The following is a 13,047-nucleotide window of genomic DNA, read 5'->3' on the forward strand; positions in this document are numbered from 1 at the left end:
CAAATATGAGCTTTAAAAAATTTTTTTGTACCCCAAAATCTTACGTCTAACCAATTTTCCCATTATCTAACCAATTTTTCCAGTGTTAATAAAGGCGCGTCATTATTTGACATTTTTTAGGAAAAAAGCTTAATTCCCGAGGGTGCAGCAGGGTTTTGCCAAATTTCATAAATCCGCCGCAATGTCTAATATTTGAATAGTTCCATACATACTGAATAACTTTACTTAGTCTTCTTAGACCTTGTTTCAATTAGCTAAAGTACTGAAATTATGCTATAAAATTGAAAAATAAATGTAGAACAATAATTTCATTAATAAATATCTGTTTTCACAAAAATTTAAGAAATATTAATAAAAACTAATATGTGTGGGTTCATACTCTACTTAGTTTCCTTACATTTGACTAAAGTGAATATTATAATCTATTAAAAAAACGCGTATAATAACAATATTCTATATTTAAAGTTTTTAAAATATTTATTCTTAAGCAATATTTTAGCACGAGAGTGATGTTTGATCGTTGTCTGCTGCGCCACCAACCTGCGTATGATATGTGACACTCAAGCATCACATCTTACGTGATTATATTTCTAGATTTTCGATATAATAGGATAACGTAACTTATAAACTCAAACGGAATAAACCGAGGATGAAACACTCTTTAGTTTCACGGAAATTTGTTTCCTTTTGAGTTGTACAAATCTGTCATACTCTACGGTTTTTTCTTGTTGTATTTATCGAGTAAATCAAAAAACCGAACGGATAATTGAATTTCCTATCTACCGATTTACCCTTTAACAGTAAGCATTTGTTTTTGTATAGTTACAATAAAAGCCGTAAACAATGGTAATCTTAATAATAATTATTTGTCAAACATTCAAACTTATGTTTTTCAAATTAATGCCCAGAAATTGATCATTTTGATATAATAATACGATTCATGTATCAGTATCATATGATGTCTTAGTAACCTAACCTGAATCTTCGTGCTTTCACATGATGTGAAAATTTTTTATCATGTAGGTAGATCTTTCCAGAATTTTTTGTATTTAAAATCTTGGTATTTTTCATTCAATAAATGTTGCACAGTTATTTCTTGAAAGTTTTAAGATGATTATGGTTTTAAAGTAAAATAATTATTTTTAACATATTATAAAAAAATTTTGCAATCGGATCTCATGAATGCTTTTACCGTTAGATTCGAAGAACTTTTATTTATACGTTCCTAATTGAATTCTGAATTTATGTTTTTGTAAATTGTGATACTAAATCTTTTTTTTTTGTTGCGATTATTATAATCTCCTTTATATAAAATTAAATGTATACAAACACAATTTTTGGGGTCTTCTTACAATTTTCAATTAATTTCAAATAATTTTGGTATTATTTTATTACACAAAATTATTCTTTTTTGAAAATAATAGTTTCATCAAATTACCACAAATGAAATTATTGATTATTTCACATAATTGAGGTTTTTTTTTAATTGTTCAAGTTTCAGATGTTAAACGGAATTGAATTCAATAACTCTTTAATTGAACTAAAAAAATTTTTTTGCTTATCTTGATACGCAGTATAAATATTTACTAAATGATCAGTGACACAATGATCAGCAGGCGTAATTCTTTCAACTCGTATTTTAAAAAGAAAAAGAACAAAAAAACTTTTTTTTTATTTGGATAAATAATGAACATTCTAAAAGCATTGAATCGATATCCAGATTGGCCTACTTAAAGTAAATATTTCTTCTATGCATCCTTCTTGCTTCTTATTAAGTCAATGGGCCGAAAAATTATGAACTATAAAAATTTTATAACACTCCCCCTGAATTAACCCAATTTTGCGATCTTGTGGATCTTGTGGAACGTTGCTTGAAAGTTGAAACACAATTCCTAATTAAAAGCTACAAAAAGTATTAATTGAATAGGTAAGTTTTATATTCATTATTTTATTTTATTTTTCAATACGTAAAAATATATTTTTATTAACATACTATTTTTTGAATCATTGTTTAAATTGTGGCACAATCTGCATGTGTAACGTATAAAATTTTTTATAGCCTCTCGATCATATAATAAAGTCATTACAAGTTCTTTAATTTATCCGCTACTAAAACAATGTATGAATTTTAATATCTGATATGGAAAGTTGAATAAAGTGGTCTATTGTTGTACAAAGTACAAACTTGATCGGTATGCGCGAGTGTTGATCTGCCCGCAGATCAAAATGATTGAATATTGATAAAAAAAAATGTTTTTATTTCTTCAAGTCGGAGGAAGAAAACTTTCTTATTTAAGTAAAAGATTATCTAACAAGTTTAATCTTTTTTTTTAATATAAATTCTTTCAGTTTTCTGTGGGAATAAAAGTCGGAATTGAAATTCCAAAGGATCAGTCATGATGTAACACAAAAAAATTTTAGTACTTATTACGTTTTAATGTCCATTATATACTCAAGCATACTAATGTAATTATTCTATTTATATTATTCTATTTATAATTAGTATATAACATCAAATTAATTCATAAAATTGGATGATAAGGCTGCTCATTTTGGTGGCTCATATACAAATGTAGAAGAATTAACGAAACAATAACAATATTATTATGGATTAGTCTTATCCCTATCGTAATTTGATTCCATTATTTAATTTGTAGAATTAGAAAGTTAGTTTTAAATACTTGCTTAAGATTCAGAATTATCGACGAAATCTATTCTTATTATGTTTTTTAAAAAAAAAGAATGTAAACCGCAAAGGGAAATAAGACTTTCACGGAATGTTCTCTTAATTTAGTAATATACGAATGACCAAAGTGGAATGAATTTTATAAAAAGGTCAATCACTTATAAAAAGGGCAGTAATTTACCATATAATATATTTTCATTTATGATTATATTTTAAGTACGTTATTGTTATTTGTATATATCTAAAAATGTATGTAATTAATTTCCTTTTCTTTTTCAAGAACTCCTTATTTCTATTCAGTTTTTTTCAATAAATATTGATTGTTTGACCGCTTTGTTTGATCTCTGCCTCGGAGTTGGTTATATTTTTTTTTCTTATAATAAAAAAATTTTTTTTTATTTTTCCCTTATAACAGAAAAATTTTTTTTTATTATTATTACAATTTGAACAATCTGATCTGACTATTAAATTCGTCGGTTTCTTATTCCCGAAATTTGTTACATTAAATTAGTTCTTACAAAATTTTTCCCTGTTTGCCTTATTTTACTTTTTAGGGATTAGAATTGTATAAAAATTGCTTAACCATATTCAGTAAAATTTTGAAAGGAAAATTAAACGTAATGTATCAAAACATCCCTTGCGCAATTATGAAATAAAAAGGTGTATTCTTTCTCCCTAAATTTTTGTTCGTGTAAGCTTCGTGTGTAAGCAAGCACCACTTCTTATTTATCTCTATCAGATCAATTAAACTTTCTTGTCCAATATTTTTCCCATGCAAATTAGTTTTAATAATGGTATTTGTTTGAATCTTATAATAAAATAACAAAATTAATTAATTTAATGTTTTACAACATCTTTATGTATATAATAACGTAAATTTGATAGACGCAGTCCGCAGTTTTTAACGTAATACAGTAATACATTTTCAAAACCGCAGTATTGTTCGTTCTGGTTCGTGTTAATACTTAAGAATAATTACATACGTTTCTAATAAATCTAAGCGAAGAAGTAAAAGATAATAATTCTTTGAATTCTAAATATGTATATGATCAGAAATTACAATGTGAATTACTGCGTAGATGTTAGATCCGGTATTCGATACTCGAATTTAAATCCAGATGGAACGAAGAAAACCGGATTTATCATGTCTAGATAACCGAAGGAACCCCGGATATAAATCCGAAGGATTCGATATAAGTTACTATAAAATAAATCCGGTTCTAAATACTGCGTAAATTCAATAAACGCTCATGCACGAAATTCTACCCACGTGACTGTTACATTATGAGGTAAAAAAAAAACTGTCCAGGCGGAGGATGTGACGCGAGGTGACAAATATTTTGGGTCACGTGGGTAGAAATAGTCCTGAGGGGTCCAGGTTCTTTGTCTTTATATATAAAATTTAAGCTGGGGTGTCACGCTTTTAGTTGTCGTGCTACAGTTGTAATCGTTACACCTGCATTGTCATACGTTAAAAATAATATAAAATCAGATCTGCCTTAAAAAAATTCTTTTAAACGTTATTTATCTATTATAATAAATTATACCAAAATGAAATTGGTAATTGTTTATTTTTATATCAGTGAATTAAATTAATTAAACTGATTATTATTATCATTTTTTAAAATTAGCATCCGTTAAGTCGTAACTTAAGAAGAAATTGTTTTTTAATCAAATTAATGCAAATGAATATATTAATAGATTGTGGATTAGATACTTCTTACTTTTTAGAATTTCCACCTCGTGATATTATCGGGTCAAAAGCACAACAACATGCATCAGTTTCTGTTGAAGTTTCTTCCAATATATCAGATCATTCGGATCATACATCATCTTCTAATGATGCTATATTAGAAAATAAAGAAAATGATAAGAAACGTCGTAAATTGGATCATCTAATTGATTCAACTGGTGATGGTAGTGGAGGTGCAGGTGGTGGAGTTCGTCGGCGTGGTCAATTTTTAGTGGAAACTCCTGAATTTAGTAGCATCGATTGGAATATTATTGATTTCATATTTATTACCAATTATAATCATATGTTAGCTTTACCTTATATTACTGAATATACTAATTTCAAAGGAAAGATTTACGCTACAGAGCCTACAGTTTTATTTGGACGGTAAAATAATTTTTAAATATCAAAAATTATTGAATCTAGTATATTTATTTATTTATCATATTTTTTCTTTTATAGACAGATGATGAAGGAATTGGTGCATTTCTTTGGTGATAGTGTACTTAAAAGTCGAACACATTCACAACCTGGATCTACGAATATTTTTACCGGTGTCACTGCAGACTGGAATGTTGCACGATCTTTATATTCAATAGCAGACATTCAATCTTGTATTGATAAAGTAAGACCTGTAAGATTTGGTGAACATCTGGTGAGTTTCGCTGATACACATATTTTCAGTAATTTTTTTTTTTAATATAATTCTAACATACTCAATAGAATTTATATGAACTCGAAGTTACTGCATATAGTTCAGGTTATTGTCTTGGTAGTGCTAATTGGATGATTGATTGTGGAGGTGAAAAGGTAACTTAACATTAAAGATATGGATATGTTACTTAATTAATTATTTACTTATTATAAGAAAAAAATTGAATCTTTTTTAATAGATTAGTATAGTGTCATCATCATCCACGGTACAAAATATACATCCTTTACCTTTTGATGAGACGGTATTAAATAATGCTGATGTTATCATTCTTAGCGACTTGCGTGATAAGGATGGAGCTAGATTTGAAACCATTCTTATTGAAATTGGAAATTGTGTTGGTACGAATAAATATAATTTAAGTTTAGCATGATTTAATAACATTCTTTTAAATATTATAACTAATTAATTAATAATTATAATTATTAGCCAACACTCTAAAAAATAAAGGAAATGTTTTATTCCCCTGTACGATGAATGGAATTATTTTTGATATAATAGGTTTTTTGAGTCAACATCTAAGGGCCGTAGGATTACGTGGTATTCCCTTCTATGCAGTATCTCCTATAGCTGAGGAATCCCTCAAATATTCTAATATATGTGGGGAGTGGTATGTTAATTAACTGGGAAAAACTTCGATAAATGATCATTTTTCTGAAAAATTTTTTATACAATAATTGATTGATATTAATAATGGAACAAGAACCAGATATTTGTTAATACTATCTTTATGTCATTAGGATGTGTACCGAGAGACAGCAAAAAATGTACTTGCCAGATAATCCGATGCATCATCAAGACATGATTGAGCAATCGTTATTATATTATGCATCTAGGGCTGATAGTTCATTACAGGAAAAATATCAGGAACCATGTGTTGTCTTCGCTGGACATCCGTCATTACGTAGTGGTGCAGCCATTAATTTCATTAGAAAGTGGGGAAATAATTCAAACAATTCAATAATATTTACAGGTTTGTACATTGTAATAATTATTATTATATTACTTTTTCGCGTGATTAATTAATGAAAAATTTAAAAAGAATCCGAGTATGATTGTGAGGAGGCGATGTCAGCGTTTGAAGGTTTACAAATAAAACCTATATATCTTCCAATTGACATTCGATTAACAATCAATGAGGTAACAAATATACTGAGAGAAAAGAAACCTCAACATGTTTTGATTCCTCAAAAGATTATAAAAGAATCGGGAAATATAAGGCCAAATTTACCGAACTCATTGATTACTTTATATGAGTGTTTAGATATCGTTAATATTTCTATTAATTCACAATTTGTCAGGACTGTTATGACAGAAAATGTAAGTTTGATGTTTAATAATTATTTACACATGATTTGTCTGAATTCTCTAATAAAATAGTTTTATTGTTATTTAAGCTTGCTTCAAATATTGAATTGGTTAATCTTGGAAAAGATTCGCTAATAGCATCATTGAATGGAACACTTAATATTCATAATACAAAAACATCATTAACTTCAGCGGAAAATCAATTAAATCAACAAAGATATGTTTGTGGGGAATTTGATGTCTCAAAACTTATTAATGAATTAACTGAACAAATAGTAAGTTTTTAAACAAAATAAAATCTTTATTTTTTTTAATAATAAAATATATTAATAATTTTCTTTAATTTTATTAGTATGGATGTAGAATAGATGAATTTGAAGAAGATAAGAGAAATTCAAGTTATAAAATTAGTTTAATATCCCCAAAAGCAACGATTTATTTGAATAATGAAAATTTTAAAATTATTACAACTGATAATCAAACTAGGATTAAATTGACAAAGATCTTGATCGAACAATTAATCGTATTATGAGATGGTATTATGAGATGTATTAATAAAGTAATTATTTTTGCGAGAAAAAGAATTTCTCATAGCGCAACAAAATTTTAAAAATTTTATTCGTGAATATGATACACTTATCGGAAATAAAAAAAAACACGGAATAAAATTTTTTATATGCAGCCGAACTCCGAACTGGGGGACAAATTTTTTTTTTCTAAAATCAATTTTTTTTTTTGGAAATCTTAGATGTTTATAACTAACATAAATGGTAGATTACAAGCAAAATTTGACTAGACATTATGCAGATGAATAATTTGTTTGTTGATAATCAAAAAAATTAGAAATTTATATAAAAGAATGAATGGAGTTGGGGAAATGGGGAAATGGGGCTTTGATTACACTTTTAAAACTTTCTTTACGTGTAAAATTCATTTTATATACGACTTGGATGAACTTTTTTTATTTTATTTTGATGTTTAACCCTACGAACTTTTTTTTCTACTTTTTTCATTTATTTTCAGAGTTTTCTTTAAAAATGACAATCTACTACTGTAAAATAGTTAATAAATAACTTATAAATATATTTAATATGTCTTTATTTTGAACGAACGGTACGTTATCAGGTATTCAGACTATTTTTTGCCACTGTTGAAACTTGATATTAGATCTCTAAAATGTTTGATGTTTTTACGGTAAGAAAATAGGTTACGCACACATAATATTAGTAAAAATTCTAATATTTTATAATAATATCTATATGTTTTAATAAATCAATGGTTTAAAACTTTCTTTATATTATTTATTTGATGGGGAATAGTCGAAAGACTGTCTAGCATTAGGAATACTGTTGTGACCAATAGAAATTAATGTTATCAATACTAATCTCAAGATAGATGTCTCATTAAAACATCGGTTATATTAAAATCCGCATATTCCAAATCGATTAAACAATAAATGCATTTATTTGGTAATTATTAATAAGTAATTGTAATTAAAAAACGCAAATCATTATTTATATAAGTAATTAATAATATATTTGTGGGTTAATTTATAATATAGATTTGATTATCTACGATGATAATATAAGTCGATTTGTTTGTTATTATTGAGGCATCCCAGGTAAAGCTAGTAGTATATTATTTTATTTTATTCGAAATCACACGAATCACACGGTAAAAATGTAAAAAAGGCTAGGACAAAATACATCATCATGTTGAATCTTTAATTTGATGGAGGGCTTAATAGATTTCTCTAAAAGATTATTAATATAAATAAAAAATTTTTTCTTTGGAATAAAAAATTTTTTTTTATATATATGAAAAGATATAGTGCATGTTGTGTTCACCTATGGATGATACACGCCAAAAAGGCAATTAAAATAATTTACTCATTAGTAAAAGGAATTTTTTTTGGCTGGGGTTATGAATTAACATAATTTTTATTTTATTTCTTAGATTTACTCTGTTATCATCTTACATTACTTCAAATTCAAAATTTACTGGTGTATTACTGCGGTTCTTTCTTTTTTTTTAAAAAAAAAAAATGAAGTGTGATGGTGAGTTCTACGGGATGTAATTGAAAGTCAGATTGATATTAAAAGTAGTCGAAATTAGTGAATTGAAATATACTGTAATTGATACGTTTATATTGTTTATATTTTCACAATTTCACATATTTCTCTGTTCTATAAATTAATTATTTACATAATAAACATTTATCGAGTCGAAGATCATAGATAAAAAAATTTTCATTGATAAAATAATGACTTCATGACTTCATAAATAAATTTATTATTATTAACAAGAGGTCATTTTCATGGGGGAGCTTGACATACTTTTGAAAGATCTTTTAAGTGGAAGTTATTGTAAAAAAAAAAAATGACCAGTGATGGGAGACAAAAAGGAGTGATAGAAGATGAAGAGGAGTGATGGGAGACGAAAAAGAACGATGGGAGGCGAAAAGGAGTGATTGAAAGATGAAGAGGAATGATAAGAGGCAAAAAGAAGTGTTGGGAGACGAAAAGGAGTGATGGGAGACGAAAAAGAGTGATGGAAAGATGAAGAGGAATGATGGGAGGTAAAAAGAAGTGTTGGGAGACGAAAAGGAGTGATGGGAGACGAAAAAGAGTGATGGAAAGATGAAGAGGAATGATGGGAGGTAAAAAGAAGTGTTGGGAGACGAAAAGGAGTGATGGGAGACAAAAAGAAGTGATAGGAGACGAAAAAGAGTGATGGGAGACGAAAGGAGTGATGGGAGACGAAAAGGAGTAATGGAAGATGAAAAGAAGTGATGGGAAGATGAAGAGGAGTGATGGGAGACGAAAAAGAACGATGGGAGACGAAAGGAGTGATGGGAGACGAAAAAGAGTGATGGGAGACGAAAAAGATTGATGGGAGACGAAAAAGATTGATGGGAGACGAAAAGGAGTAATGGGAAGATGAAGAGGAGTGATGATGGGAGACGAAAGGGAGTAATGGAAAGTTGAAGAGAGACGAAAGGAGTGATGGACCTAATAAAAAACGTTTTTGCGACGTTTTTTGTTAAAATAATTAAAAACGTTTGTGAAAACCATTTTTTTTATAAAATTATTATTAAAGAAACAGTTTCGCAATGTTTTCTATTAAAACAATTAAAAAATGTTGCGAAACTGTTTTTTTTATTAATAAAAAATGTTTTCGCAACATTTTTTTTGTTAAAATAATTAAAAAATGTTTCAAAATATTTTTTTATTAATCACTTATTACATGTTAACACAACATTCTTTAAAAATAAAAAATTTTTTTTTTTGTGTTATAATGAATTGTGAATTTGCGGTTGAAGTGTTTTTTTTAAATTTAGTGAATAAAAATGATCAACAAAATTAAAATTCTACCAAAAAACCTACAATTTGATGGTTAAACTTAATATGACATAAAAGTACCACAGGAAGCTCTAAATCACAAAATTGTGGTTTAAGAATTCTGTCCCTGTCCTGTCCTGTCCTGTCCTGTCCTGTCCTGTCCTGTCCTGTCCTGTCTTGTCTTGTCTTGTCCTGTCCTGTCTAGTACTATTAAATAAGTACTATAATACTTCCGGAAAAAAATTGTGCAGATCATGCCCATATTTTGATAATGACAAACTAACATTGGCCGATCAAATTGCTAATACCAAAAATAGGATCAACAAATTTTCATACCAAATCTAATCTGATCAGCAAATTGAATTCCAAATTTATTTTTGATTTCATTTAAACATTATAATGGTGTTAAAATTAAAATTAAAATATTTTTAGTATTATTACTATTTTATACAATTTTATTCAATTTTATTCTCAGAGATTTGTTTTCATTCATAAGTGATTCGGGGTTTATTCCGAGGGCTAAAAAATTACTAGGGTGATAAAATAAAATTGACCCCAAATAAAAGGTTTAAATTTAGTTTTTAAAAATTTTCACATCGTTTTGTTTATTTTGTTTATATTTACTATAAATAATTTCTTTAATTTCTTTTAAAACGTTTAGTTCTCCCAACTGAGCAGTTTGTCAAAGAAAATTAGTTACATTTATTTTTTTTTTAATACAAAAATCTCAGCCAAATTTTTTTTTACCGCTTGTTCAAAGTTTTCAAAGTTAGAACCCATGTTTCTAAAGGAAATTCTAATTACTTATGACTACTTTGAAATAAATGGAAAATAATTTTGGTAATTAAATGAACGTAAAAAATGGATTTGTAACACATAGTAATATGATTGTGTCTTTATCGCTCAAAAAAAAATCGTACTTTTTCGCTTGTTATTAATTCGTTAGGTAATTTTTTTCCGGATTATTCATTTTTATTACATCCGTGAATATTAGTACAAATTTAATTATCATTCACTAATATATTTTTATCTACCGAATATTTAAAATAAAGTAACTATATATCTTTCTTTCATCCTTTTCCCTTTTCAGACACTGGTAATTTTGTCACACCGAACTCTGAGAAATATGATCTTCAATTTAAAATTTCCTTTTTTATATTTCCTTTCAAGTGGTTCTAAAATAGGCTAGATAAAAAATTCAACCCATCAATTTGTTGTCCCTGAGTCGGGTCCGAGTACTTCCTTTAATTTTTTTTTTTATAAAAAGAGCCGTTCTGAACAAAAATACTTATTTTATTGACCAAAAAAATTTTCATATTTATGTTTTTATCTGTATCGTTTTATCGAAAATTAAGATTCTCAATTTTGTGCTACAACCATTACCTAATTTATTAAAATGCAATATTTTCAGAATTTTGAATATGAAATTAAGATAAATATATATAAATACATAGACTTCCCACTTAATTTGGCATTAACTTGTCGAAACTGGTCTGTAATTTCGAAAGATGCTTACGCCAAAACAGAATGGTTGCTAGTGCGTTATGGAAAATCTCATGCATTATTCCAAGCCGTGCGATTGGGCCCTACTTTTATAGATATCCCAGTATGTAAGACATTAATTACGAGAAAAGTTCCAATATCAAGATATTTTATTCAAAGGTTACTTATGCATTTTGGAAAATATGATCAAAAGTTGATAGAGCTCAAAATAGAGCATAATGTCGGTCAACTTGATGCGGATAGAATTCGCGCTTTCCAACAAAAAATCAAATCACCATGGGCGAGCAATTTACCCATATTCGTGTTCACTTATCTGTTAGATGAAGGGTACAAACAATTAGCAAATATGAACGAGACCTTACCATCAAAGGGTAATGATATGGAATTATTCCACTTCCTCTCCGCAGGCCCTCACGTGATAAATTATGCTCCCGGCATGTTGAGAAAGAATTTAAAAGATATAGAAGATTTGATTTTAAATAAACGGTTCGTTCCATTTCCTCCTAGACCAAAAGCGTATCAATTAGATTTAAATAGCGATCCACATATTCATCAACAACCAATTCCTGAGGAATATCCTTCCAAAGATGGATTCGAAAATAATAGACAGCTTAACGTAATTGCGAGAGGAATTCTTATTCATCCGGACTTAGTGAACTTATGGAAACAAATTGGTTATTATGAGATTTGTAACGACGTTAATGACTTGGTCATGCAAGGAGCACTTCTCATTCTATTCCCACCAACTCCCGCATCCGACTGGTCTTGCCCATCCATTGAAATGGTAATTTCACGCCTTGCTGAACTTATAAATCTAGGTTTCTCATTGAAAGATAATGTTATAATAGATGCACTCCATATGTTTGAGCATCGATTAGATGAAATAGGAGACATCCTGTGGGACGCTTTCCTTGCAATTCGATCAGGTGAAAATGTCTATTCACTCGCCCTTAAATTTTTCAGAGAAGCTTTTAAACCGGAAAGAAACTTAAAGAAAGATGACCTACTAAATTTCCTTAAATCCAAATTTGTTTATCATGAACAAGTTATAAAGCAAGTCGTTAAACAATATTTTATAGAAGAAAAAATGAGCGATATTACGTTAAGAAGAAAATCTTTAATACTGTCACCAAAAATTTATCAATATGTCCTTAGAACTTATAGTAAGGATTCCGAGCTCACAGTTATTTGTTTTGAGGACATCCTTACTTTAAGAATCTATATTGACAGCCCCCGAAATTTGGAAGAAATATCGACTTGTACCCGAGATTCCATCATTTCGGTTTTCGATTCATATATTAAAGAAAATGTACTATTTAAACCAAAATATTTGGATTTATTACAAAAAGCGACTAGTTTAGAAATAATTAAACCTTTCTTCGAAATTTTCCTTCCGACCATCTTTGGAATGAAGCCAACTAGCAAGAGAGGGAAGTCTACTCCTAAGAAAAGAAAGAAGTTAACAGATGAATTAGTTGTTCCATGGGTGAAAAAACTTGAACAGATCGATTCACTTAATCGAAGCAATCATGGAGAATTATCAATTAATTTCAGAGAATATTTTATGAGCTTTTGCAAAAGGCTGGAGAGCGAAACTACATACCAAATCAGAGAAGAGAATTTTTTTGTGGCGATGAATAATTATCATAATGATCTAAATCAACATAAAAAGCAAAGACGAAATGATAATCAAACAGATCAAGATGTTAACATGAACATGAACTTTAATGATACTCCGGACTTTTTCCGAAATATATTTAATTAA

The 13,047-nt window shown here is 28.3% G+C and overlaps 2 protein-coding genes across 2 annotated transcripts; both read left to right on the forward strand.

The window, feature by feature from the left end:
• Window positions 1-4,237: 4,237 nt before the first annotated feature.
• On the forward strand, window positions 4,238-6,970 carry OCT59_014698 (uncharacterized protein; the record flags this gene model as incomplete). The annotated part of the gene is made up of 10 exons (XM_066150184.1): window positions 4,238-4,246; window positions 4,318-4,805; window positions 4,881-5,073; window positions 5,142-5,228; window positions 5,312-5,471; window positions 5,560-5,740; window positions 5,871-6,103; window positions 6,173-6,450; window positions 6,528-6,713; window positions 6,791-6,970. 10 exons carry the CDS (start codon window positions 4,238-4,240, stop codon window positions 6,968-6,970), a joined length of 1,995 nt encoding a protein of 664 aa, XP_066002376.1.
• Window positions 6,971-11,175: 4,205 nt separating this feature from the next.
• On the forward strand, window positions 11,176-13,047 carry OCT59_014699 (uncharacterized protein; the record flags this gene model as incomplete). The annotated part of the gene is made up of 2 exons (XM_066150185.1): window positions 11,176-11,385; window positions 11,476-13,047. The coding sequence occupies 2 exons, from the start codon at window positions 11,176-11,178 to the stop codon at window positions 13,045-13,047; spliced, it is 1,782 nt and encodes a 593-aa protein (XP_066002377.1).

Source organism: Rhizophagus irregularis, chromosome 22, assembly GCF_026210795.1.
Source record: "Rhizophagus irregularis chromosome 22, complete sequence".
Classification (NCBI taxonomy): Eukaryota; Fungi; Glomeromycota; class Glomeromycetes; order Glomerales; family Glomeraceae; genus Rhizophagus; species Rhizophagus irregularis.